General features: G+C 38.1%; 1 protein-coding gene across 1 annotated transcript in view; it reads right to left on the reverse strand.

Moving 5' to 3' along the window:
- The window catches only part of LOC109924474 (histone-lysine N-methyltransferase 2D-like), a 143,392-nt gene that overhangs the window by 73,468 nt on the left and 57,376 nt on the right, over nt 1–12,548 (reverse strand). The window contains 5 exon segments of the mRNA XM_048618858.1: nt 94–231; nt 3,909–3,956; nt 9,594–9,692; nt 11,490–11,661; nt 11,707–11,789. Coding sequence (XP_048474815.1) covers nt 94–231; nt 3,909–3,956; nt 9,594–9,692; nt 11,490–11,661; nt 11,707–11,789 — 540 coding nt within the window.

Here is a 12,548-nt window from a genome sequence, read left to right on the forward strand (position 1 = left end):
CACAATTTTTGAATCGCAGCTTTATCAATCCCCAAAAGCAACTCTCACTATTTACCCTCCATGATCTTTTTCACACAACACTTTTAGACCTACCTTCCGTAACAATCTTGTCAAGATCTGAGCTGAGGGCACCATCCACTGGAACATCACTGAAAGGCTGATTTCGCTTTGAGCTCTCATTTGGATGATTGGCTGAAAGCTCATCCGTAACGGATGAGATGTCAATCCCAGCTTAAAGAAAGGAGCACTGTGATAAGTTACTGAACAAAATTTTTAGCAGTTGCGAAGTTGTGAAAATGGAGTGGAATTTAACAACACAAAAAGCAAGGAATGGAAAAAATTGCTGGTTGCCTACTCAAACTTCAGGTCTACATAACCAACTTCCTTTTCTTTCTCAAAGAAAAGGCAGAAAACAATTTTAAAGAAATATCTATTGGCAGGAAATTAATAAAACAACAAATACAGACTCAAAGCAGTCCAACATGACTAGTAGCGAGAACATTCACAACCAAGTAATGCCAACACACACAACTAAGTAGCAGTAGGTTTCTGTCCTCGACCCACTTATCTAATTCAACCAAATATTAGAGTTTTGCTCCTATTCAAATGCAAACTGGAGCACAACACATAGTAAGTCATCTTTTATTCATTGTTGAACAAAACACAGACCATGCCCAAATCACACTGCAATAAGCACTGCTTCTGGTTAGATACACTGCTGGTATTGGATGACTTAGTTGCTTCTGAATGTTATTTTCAGCTCACAAGAGAAAATTCAAGCTTCAGAACTTATAGTTCTCTGTGATTCTAAACATCAATCTAAAGAGAGTGAGCTAAAGCGCCTCTCAATGGCTCAGTTGGTAAAGGCGGTGGGTAACAGCTATGCAGATCAGAGGGCCTAAGCATTATTCCTGGTCTGATAGTGTTATAAGTGATGTCAGTGCTTGCAGACACCAACTATCAATAGAGTTTACTGCTAATGCCAATATCACGCTCCCAAATCAATGGAGGTCACTTGGATTAAGTACTGGAAAGCACTTGGCCCCCTTCAAACATTGCCTTCAGGAGATAAAAAAATACTAAAATTAGTTGGAGAATTCTATTTAAAATTATGGTCTTAATTTTAGTGAGCTTTCAACACCAGCGAAATCATCAGAAATGTAGAGTCCAAGGAGTCTCATTTCAATAATGATCGGTCCATTTTCTACATGGTAAGAACACAGAGCTAAGCATTTTCAATACTCCTGGAAAGCATGAATTAAATTTAAAGAATATTTGGGCTTTGAAAGAGAACTTTTTACCAATTCTAACACACTTGAGGATAGGAACATAGGTGTCGGAGTAGGCCATTCAGCCCCTTGAGCCTGCTCTGCCATTCAATAAGATCATGGCTGATCTGTGGCTCCATATGCCTGTATTAGGCCCATATCCCTCAATACTCTTTGATAAAAATACCACCGATTTAAACTTAACTTTAACAACTGAATTGGATTATCTTGTACCTGCCAGTGAGCAGTCAGAAATTATAAGGAGGGAGAATGTATTTGGTGTAGCATCTATAACACAGAACACCAGAGAGTGTTAAGAGCTGCAGTACTCGAACCAGATCGGTAAAAATGCATCAACAAAAAGCTAACAAATGGTGCATGTCAGGAAGCTGAACTTGACCATACTGGCAATGTGGCATGTCAATATTGAGTTAATCTAAAACATCTGCAGAGTACCAGCAGTTTCACACAGTTCCACTTGCATCTTGAATTTGTGGCATAATTTGGAACTTTGTTTGGTGTGCAAGTTTTAATATAGAACTGGCCATCACTTTCTGAAACAGCAATTCAATATCTCTGACCAAGCTCAGCACAAATCTTATCAACTTCAGGTGAAGTAATAGGTCAGGGTCAATTTTGTGGGCAAAGCTGCTTTACAGTTACAACAGAAAAATAGTACATGGAGGGGTGCACCATTAGTCACGATATTGGTAAAACCAAATTTATGATGGTAGAAAGACGCAGACATTATACAAGAAGACTTGGACACAATCTGTCCACACAAGAAAAAGCAATTTTTTTTTTTTTAAGGCAAGCAGTAAAAATAAGTATAAAATGTAAGCAGATAATCAATTTAACTTTGATTTTCCTGCACTTCCTTCCCTACTTAATCCTTGAGCTCTGTACATCCTCCTTGAGCTTGGAGCGCAGAGAATTACAGCTACCTGTTTCCACATTACTGGCTGTGGTTGCATTCTGTGAAGTACTTTACTTATGGGGTATCCCCAACTGAATTTAGCAGACCCAAGACATATGGTTGTCCTAAACCTGCTAGATTGCAAAACAAATAATACCTCACTATATTTTCATTTTAAAAAACTTTTGCTTTCCAAACTCTCCCAGGATTAGAATTATGAATAGATCATGGAGTCCAATTCTTTGTGCATGTACCTAATTGCCAGTGTTCAACAGTTCATCCCACTCTATGACTACCCTAGTTGTTTCGTATAGGCTGGGAAACCTTTGTGTGAAACTGTTCAAGGTTTTACAGCTTCCTCTGATGGGCAATGATTTGCAAAGCAAAAAGTCCACTTGCACTGGACCAGTGATAAAGATTTGAATAGAAAATATGCATTGTGCCACCATAATGTATAGAAAGCATTATCGGGCAACAGTCAACACAAGTTATATTGAAGGTCTGCAATAATCACTTTAATTGAGCTCCAGGTTTATTTTTACAATCTTGACAACATCTCATGGCTCAATACTGCAGGACACAACAAAATAAACAGATCATTAGCGGAGTGTCAACAATTTCAATTAACAGGAACCAATTCAGTTCCTTGTACATGGCTTGGCTGGGGTATGATTGAATCAAGTCTCCAGATCCATTAACATACTTAATTCTGTACAAATAATACTAAACACAATTGTATGGCCCTTTTAAAAAAAAAATCTCATTACTGAATTTTCACCCTCCTCTGTTAATGGAAAATTACAGTTGCTGAGATAGCTTTCTGAGTGCTGACAACCCTGCAGCAATTCATTCCAGGTAGCCATTTTCCACACTGAAGTTCTGCAGGTTATTCAACATTGCAGATTATAGCCAAGCCCAATGCTGGCCTCATTCAAAATCTGCACGTGCACACTTGATACGGGGGTGGGGAGTTGGGAGCAATGGACGGTGATTAGAAGTGAGAATATTGTGACAGCATACTGTAACAAAACTAAGGTCAACTTAGTCCATGCAGGCCAGAAATCATATTTGGAAGCCTTTGGGCTGTTAAGGCTCAGACATGTACCACATGTTTCACTTATCAATTTGGATATCAAGAACTCCTGTAAATTATTTTTTAAAACAGACTGGAAATCTTTTGAACAAATTATCAAATCAGTTGACAAATAAACATGGAGGTGCAAACAAAATTCATTGTTTGCAAATCTTGGCTTATTACCATAGGTGGAATTTGAACCAAGAATCAGTGACATGACTTATGCATGCTTAGACTACCAAGAGTCATTGGAAAAGCTCCTGTGCCTCAACATGGTTTATTCAAATTATTATACCTTTACAACAATACAAATATTTGATTAGGTATAAAATATTATGCAGGACAAGCCAAGATCACAATTGTTACTTCTGAGATAGTTTGTGGATGCAAACTGATTTTCACATGCATTTTACTGATAAAATTTCAAAAGAATTGAAAGGCAGGAAAGCAAAAAAAATCTTTATTGGCTTTTACGTTCACAATTGCTAAAACAAATTTTAGCACTTGCCCAGTAACCCACTGAATAGATTGGTGATATCATGTGAAGATCCTCTATGAAGACGCAAGCAGACATACAAGCACCCAGGTACAAACTACTGATGTTAACATGTGAACACGCAAAGAGTGGCGAGAGGGTCTGACTGCTTACCAAAGGGAGAGAGGGAGCTGTCTGCGTGGAAAGGACTGAGATCGAAACCTAAAAACCCAAAAGTACAATAAAAACAAAAAGGGAAAAAATTGAACAGTGGCAAGCAAAAGCCATTTAACCCTTTCCAACCTAAAAATTCCACAACCATCTCTACAACATAATAACACAGCCCAATCACTGTGCATGGCTCAAAGCAAACAAGAATTGTGACAAAGTTCAAAGTGACCCGTAATATTTCAGGGTCTCCACAGATATCATGTTAGCCAGAAAGCCTGGATTCTAAAAATTAGTTGGGTGGTCAGTGCGATGGACTGACCAAATTGTGTATGGACCAAATCCACAGATATACCTGTAAATGACACAATAAATGGACTATGTAAATAGTTCCTAGCCAAATCATCAATTAAGAATGCAATCACAAAGGTCCTGATGTGTTGCATGAACAAAGAAAGATAGCCTAGCTTTTACAATCAAAAAGACAGCATGGTAGTTTGATAACTTGAAACAATTCTGGAAAAATTCACCCAAGAAAAAAGGTTAAAAGAAATGTAAAGCATTCATGTGTAATGACGTGAAAGAGAAACACTACCAACTGAAGTAAATATTGACTAGAATATGGTTTCTAAACAAACCAAAGTTCAAGCATGAACAGAAAATGGGAATAAGTAGATATAATTAATATTACTTTCTTCTACTGTATAATATTACTGTTCCAACCTACTGACCTCAAACCATTACTGAGGTGGTACATATTCTAACCCATCACTCAAATTCAATTCTGAAGCAGAGTCATATTGGACTTTAAACTCTTTCTCTCTCCCCACAGATGATGCCAAACCTGCTGAGTTTCTCCAGCATTCTGTGTGTTTCGGATTTCCAGCATTCGTAGCATTTTGCTTTCACTCAAATTCAATTGGTGTGTTAAATTTTCAACTCAGCTCACCATGAGGATTGTACCATTGTGGGAGGAAGAGGGACTTTGATGTGTTTCACCACAAGCTTGTGCACTTTTCCAACTAAGTTAAACAACATAAAAAAGTGAGGGAGAAAATATGGTCCATTATCTAGCTCTCTCAATGTTCCAAATATGGGTGCATCTACACAACTAGGAATGAGACTTGTAACTATCAAATTAAATAGGTTTTTCTCCAACAGTCACCTCGAGTTAGATTACTGCAGGGATCTGTCATTTCATTTCATTTGAGTTTCATACCAAATTTTATGAAATTTGGGAAAAACTATAATTTTTCCTAGATCACCATTTCTGTATTTCTAGAACAGCATTTCTCAGAAAATGTGAATTAGCAGAGGCACACACAAGATACAGCATTTCAACGGCTTAAACAAATTACAAGGTGATCTCCTACGGCACTGCTTTAAGTAATCTACAGCACAGTTGCGATGGTTAGCTGCTAAGGTGGAGCTGTTACTAATTTGGCCTATCTTTTTCAAGTCAGTACCCACAAACACTGTGGGGAATTAGGCAGAACAGACAAATACATAAATAAACGCTTGTAAATTCTTGTAAGTCAATTACAGAATAGTTACAGTTGCTCCTAAGTTACTGTTCCAGAGCAGAAACTTCCAGAATGAAGGGACTGGCTTGCTTCCCTTGTTTTAAAAGAAATGTATTTAATAAAACAAAAATACAGTACTTTGCAGGATAGGCATGGGCTACCTGGTATTACATTTCATTAATTCCTCTTCATCTTCATTATTTATTGCTTTTACTTGATTGTAACCAAACCCTCTTTAAGATTGGATGAGCCGAAGAAAAACTTGGAAAGCTCTTCCAGATCAGGTTGTTAAAGGCATAAAAATCAATAGGTATTTGGATGACTTGATGCAATTTTTAATTCTTCTCAATGGACAAATGAAAATGAGCTGAACAAACTCCCTCAATTGTATTGCTGTGACATTAATATCATTTCTACCTTTTTTAAAAAACATGTCCTGAACATTCTTGATTCTATTTTGCTGTTCATCTAGTCAGTCACTAATTCTGACAATGACATTGATAGCAAGTACCAGAAAGCCAACACACTTTAGGAGTCTGCGCAAGGCAACAAATTACAGGTTGATCAAGAATTTTATTAAAAGGGCAGACAGATCAGTGTAAGTGCACCAGAAGCAGAGGAGAGATATGACAGAAATCAGCACGTGGATTGGAGACAGGCAAGCACACATTAAACAAGATAGTAGGCGGCAGGGAGAAATTTCTTTCCTATGTACCCTCCCCCATAAAAATACATCTACTGTGGCTTTGCTCACAAGACCAGTCAGAGGTATCAAGGGCAGACAATAACTCAAAGCACATGTCATAAATGGACTTTGTTTCACACAACACCGGGGTATACTTCCAACAGAGCTCGCAATTTTCAATAAAGATATATTTTTAAAATTACTTATCTCATATTTGCTACCCTGTATGTTAACTGGTTGACTGAAGAAGTTGGCAACCTTAAAGGGGTTACAGTATTTCCACTAGGCCCTTTTTAATACAGAAAAAAGGTAACAGCTGAAAAAATCATTTGTAGCCTGTTTATGACATGGTGGTATGTATGTTCGAAACCAGTTGTGAGACCGACATTTTTATAAAAGGATGTAACACAGGGAGCAGCCATCTAGTCCAACATGTCAAAAGTCACTTAGTCATTCCCCTGCACTTTTCCCATAGCTCTCATTTCAAGTATATACCCATTTTTCTATTTGTAAGTATGATTATATCTGCTTCTACCACCTCTTCAAGCAGAAGATTTCAGCTCACATGTTCAACTCTCAGAGAAATAAAATCCTCACTTCTCCCTGGTTCTTTAATGTAAAGTGCAAGTGCTATATCCACTTCCTGAAAAAGTTCCCAGTGTCATAGAATTACATATCACTAGAGGAGAATTTGACAGGAGATTTGCTAGCAAACACACACACCACACCCCTCCTGTTATGTTACTTACGTCAAGTCTGAGGATAAGCTATTTTATCTCTAATAATGCACAAGAATCGATGAGCAACATTGAATATATCAAATTGTGTCTTTATTGCAAAGTACTGTCAATGTTATTTTTAGTCTACAAATCCACAACTGAATGCTATTTTCACATGATGCGATTGAGAATGTAAATGAAGCAAAATTGAGTAATCAATTTAACTTATTGAAAAATGAATGCAAATTGAAAAGGTTATTTGTTTATAAAAATACAATTCCAATTGGAGAATCTCTTTATAGATGTAACGTCTAAATTTCTGAAAAATGTCAAGTACATACTGAAGAAATGCTATCTTTAATTTTGGTGTGCATCCGAGCAAACATGCCCAACTGAAAGACAGAGCCAGTGAAAATGGGAGCATGGGAAGAGTAATCAATAGAAAAGAGCACAAGAGTGAAGTAGAGAGAGAAAGATTGTTTTCATAATAGGGGCTTGACAGTTGGTGAGTAAAGATGTGCATGCAGAGAGGTGGCCACTTTTACACGGAGTGTCAGTGAGTGAGGGCATGAGCAGTAAGTTGAGGTGTTTCAGTCAAAGATTGTTTTTCATAGAGATGTTGGAGTTTCTCATGAACATACCATTTTCCACAACTCCCCTCTCCCTTTTAGCTTCCTCATTTCCTCACCCAGTTAACCCGGCCACTCAAAAACCCTTTACCCACTTGCAGCATCACCCATTATAGCTTTACTTATTTATGCACCAGCTTCTCTCCTTCGTCCTTTTACACATCTCTCTCTGCACAGCTAGCAGAGGATAGTGGTGGTGGTGGTGGTGGTGGTGGGGAGATGAACAATGGTCGGAGTGGTAGCAGCTGAGTAAACTGATTTGAGAGGTCTCAGAGCTAAGTATACAAAAACACCACCTAACAGAAACCAAAAGCGAAGACCTAATGAAAGGTAAGTAAAGTGTAATTACAACATGGAAAGCAAGCCAAATGGAAAAACTAAATGACAATTGCTGGTGATCAAGGCAAGTGATGTTACTTATGCAGAACAGAGCAATTGTTATGTCAGACGCCCAATGTCAGTGTCATGCACTCCCACAAAAAGTAATAGCAGAGGCAGAACAAAACTTCTTTCCTACTAACTTCACGTGTGCCTCAATTCCTTCTTCACAAGACTGCACTCATTGGGCACTCTACTGCCCGTCACCCTCCACACCAACCATCTGTAAGTTTGCCTGGGTAACACTTCCAATAAGTGCTAAATTCAGTGCAGCTTATTATGGCTGATGTATATGTACAGCAACAATAATTTTACATTCAGGTAGTTAAGCCAGACAATCGCATTAGTAAAAGAGAGTGTGTTGCTAAGCTGCTTCTTTCATATTTACGACTCATGAACTCACTCAATCATTTTTGTTGCCTGGTCTGTTCTAGATGACTAGTTGCAGGTCAGGGAGCTTTTAATTTTATATTTGTGCAAGTATCTACATCTGTTGCAGCTTTGAGACTGTGGATTTACGGTTGCCCGTGAGATTCCCGGAAATCAAAGTCAGGGAGTCTTCTACATCAAGTCATTCACAATTATTTGCGACTTTTTGTGAATCAGGATTGAAACTACAGAAACTTCTTTTTTGTTCAGTAGAGATTTCACTCAAATTATGCTGCTGAAACTCTATAACCACCTGTAGGGTTTCTGTTTGTCCAGTATGAATTATGTACAGTTCCTGCAGGGGTACAGCCCACTTACCTAAGACGAGAAAGCTAAGCACAGGTTGGCAGAGCCAAGGCTTCTTGACCTCCAAGTGTGCACAAGGGTACTGCAAGAGTATAACTGCATTAAATAGTAAAGCTAATTATACAGCATTACAACCTTCCACTGTTTATTCGGCTGGATGCTACAATGTTTTATAAAAGCAGCGTTGTGTTATACAAGTCACAATGTATCATTCAAAGGTTAAGTAGCATTCCTTCAAGGCCAAAAGGTCTAAATACTGTCAAGTAAACACTAGTTGGCTTAAACTTTAATTGCTCTTTAGGCTGTAGGTTATATGATTTGTAAGGTTCATTAGATTCCCATCAAATAAGCTATTTTCAACTGCTGGAGAAACTTGTACATATCAAGGCTTGCGTTTGGGTTTTTTGTACTTCTATTTGAAAAATAGGACACAACAATTTGTAGATTTGACAGTGGTAGCATGGACGAAAGGAAATAGGCATCCAGTATACTATTTTTAATTACATTAAAACAGATAACTGCCCTTTTAGATTTTTCTGTGCTATATGCTATGTTTAAACAGCTGCCTTGTTCAAAGTCTAGTAAAGACAAAATCATTCAATGACCAACTATGACAAACATATGGACGTAGACCTTTAGAAATAAATGTTTATTTCTAAATAAATATTTAGAAGCATGGTGGCACTATGGCTTTTCTTCCCATACCAGTGCGCACACCATACTCTGGCTGGATACCTTGTCCCACTATTCTACGGAACATTGAAATAGTGTAACAGCCCACTGGACTTTGTAATCAAAATTAGTTACCTTTGAATTTGGAATTTAAGTCAATAGAACAAGTGCACGATGTGCAAGCTATGAATTTTGAGCTGCTACTGGATTACAAACAGCCATTGGATTTATTTCAGGGTGTTACAAAAACCAAAGGATGGAGTTTGGTGTTGTAATAGTGCATTTGGTTAAGAATTTACCAAAATAACAGAATTTATAAACAGGTACATTTTCTCCTGCCCCCTACTCACCCATTCCATCTGGTTGTGTTTCTTCAGTTTTAGGCTGTTCATCAGGGATTGGATCTCCATTGTGTTCTGGGATGGCTTGGATTGTCTTTGCATCAGGGGCTGCCAGAATTAATGGAAAATAGTTATTGATAAAGGAAAATTACATTTTGGTAGCAGTCAGATACTAAAAGGAACTTTCACTGGCTTATTTTGCTTTAATCCATTGATTGTACTTCAGTGGCATCATTCAGAAAGTCATAATAAATTACCAATCAGTATTATTTTTCTGAATTGAAATAATTTACGTAAACTAGAAACATTAGTGGTCTCAACTGACCATTGGAGCAGTCAATAATCCAAACTCAACCTTCTAACTCCTCTCTAAGTCCATTAGTTATTTTACCACCTCAAAGTTTTACCCGGAATACTTACTGTCTTGAGCTAGTTTAGCCTTCTATTGGGAACTTTATTCTGCTAGTTAGTTACTGATATTAGGCTAATGGATCTATAAGACCTGAGATTGCTCCATCATCCTTTTTATTGTAAATAGGTATAAAATTAACTCAGGTCCAATTTAGCAGAATCTTGCTTTTTGTTCATGGATTCTTCAATGACAACAGGAAGAAGCACTTCGCAAATTTAATCTCTAATCACACTTTACAGCCTCAGGCATATGCCATTTGTCCTGACGGATTTGCAAGTGGTGCCAAAAATCATTTACATTTATTTATTCCTGTGATATGGATTACACCAAATCATCTGGGTTTACTGCTTGCGTATGCATATCTGCACTGAGCTGCTGGGTCTTCTCCTTGGATTGCTATAGTGCTCCTAAAATGGTATTAGGTAGTGAATGCAAGAACAGCTTTCCTGTTCTTAGCCTTCACAGTGAGATTATAAAAGAGTTAAGAGAGTTGCTCTTGTGCATCCTGAGCCAGTATACTGAAGACAACTGGGCCAATGATACTTCGCTGAGGAATGCCAGCAGAAAAGCACCCCAGACTGTAATGACTGATCTTCCACCAACCAAAATCTTCCTGTACGTCAGATGTTACTGGTCAATTTTTACTTTCCTGTTTTTATGCTGGTTCTAACAGATTACCCACACACCAGTGTTCCTTCACCTGTAGTCATTTTGAAGGCTGCATTCGATCTCTCCGCATATATTCAAGAACATAGCTACTATGGATGATAATGGAATAGTTTAGGTTAGATGGGCTTCAGATTGGTTTCACAGGTCGGCGCAACATCGAGGGCCGAAGGGCCTGTACTGCGCTGTAATGTTCTATGCTCTGTGTTCTATGTTCTATGTGTTCTTAGGCTGGGCTAATCAAAGTACTTTTCACATGATTACAGATTGCATCTCCCTAATCTGGCATTCTCTGGTCCAGCACCCACAAGTAGTTGGCCTGTATACATGACACAATAGATTGTCAAAAAAAGACAAAAAAGTTGGAAGACTGGCTCAAGAAGACAGACAAGAAGAATGATCACCAACACTCTACAATTGCCTGCACAGGTGCCACAACCCCACGGTTGGATAACCCACTGAGGATCATCATCAGAATTTGGCATTTGTACAACATCAGAAGAGGGGCAGAAGTACAGAAAGGAATTGTTTAAAAACTCACATGCTGACCCCAACATGTTATCTCCCAAAACCTGGCAAACTCTCATCTGGTAAGGCCTGGTGGCAAGGCTGAGGAGGATTCAGGAAGTACAACCCTGTGCTACATCCCATTCTTTCAAAAGTAGACCCAGATCAAACTCAATGTGAACAAAATACAAGCTCAGATTTATAGATTTTTGCTACACTGATCAGTTTTCATCTTTCACAATATGTGCATGGGCCCAAAATTGTTATATATATGCATAAAAAAATTAAATAAGCATCAATATTATTATGAAGTCCCTCACCCTTTCCATGGGCTCCATCACACTTTTCCTCAAGTAAATCCTTCTGCTGAGGTGCCGAGTCCGCTTGAGGCGTGGCTTGTGGAAACTCAGTGCTTTCACTGTCAGAGAAACCCTCTGAACTGAGGCAAACCTTCCGACTGCTGTCCAGCAGTGATTTTCCAAAGAACGCTTCCTGTCAGATATGGAAGGTTAAGAAAAAAAATCTCTGCTAACCTACAAATAATATGGAAAGTATAAATTTCGAAGTTTGCACACTTATAAAATTACTTTTAATTAAGTCAAATATCAGAATCTTCATTGCTAAAAGATGAAATTGAGACATAGCACAACAAATACCAATTACCTACCTCAGGTGCCATCATCCTCATTTTTTGAAGATAGCTCAAAATCCACATACAAATAAGTCCACGCTGAAATGAGGTGGTAAAAATACTATGACCGTGTATCTTTTAAAAGTTTGGCACCACACAAGGCCACGAGAATAACGTGACCTTTCCCCACTTCACTGCACATAAGGCCTCATTCTGGGAGCATATCTCAGTTCGCTCGAAAGAAAGTTGCAGCAAATTTAGAGAGTTGATAATCAGAAAATTAAATGCAAGACTTAAAATGAAATTCCAAGGCTCACTCTTATTAGATAAAGGGCATTTGGATATTGAGGCTGAACCACAATAGGATAAAAGGTACACCAAACTAAAGGGAAGTCAATGAAACAATACTCCCTCCTCATTGTTCAAATTCCACAAACAGATGAGTAAACATTGTATTGTAAACAAGAGATGACATTCTCACAGACTGAACACTGATACAAGCTTAAAACACAGCAGTCCCAGAGCACTCATTTCTTTAAGCAGTCTGATCAAGAAGTCACAAAAGCACGTGCACTGCTTCCTCATTAATCTTATTATATAAAAAAGACACAATTTTACAAATTGATGCATTGCAAAGCAGGAAAAAGACTAGAATGGAAAGTATTTAGGTTACAGTGAATATGATTTTGCAACGTGCACTATGGTGAGGGGCAGAATGTTATACTAACAAGAATTACAGATCAGCATG

Source organism: Rhincodon typus, chromosome 41, assembly GCF_021869965.1.
Source record: "Rhincodon typus isolate 14 chromosome 41, sRhiTyp1.1, whole genome shotgun sequence".
Lineage (NCBI taxonomy): Eukaryota > Metazoa > Chordata > Chondrichthyes > Orectolobiformes > Rhincodontidae > Rhincodon > Rhincodon typus.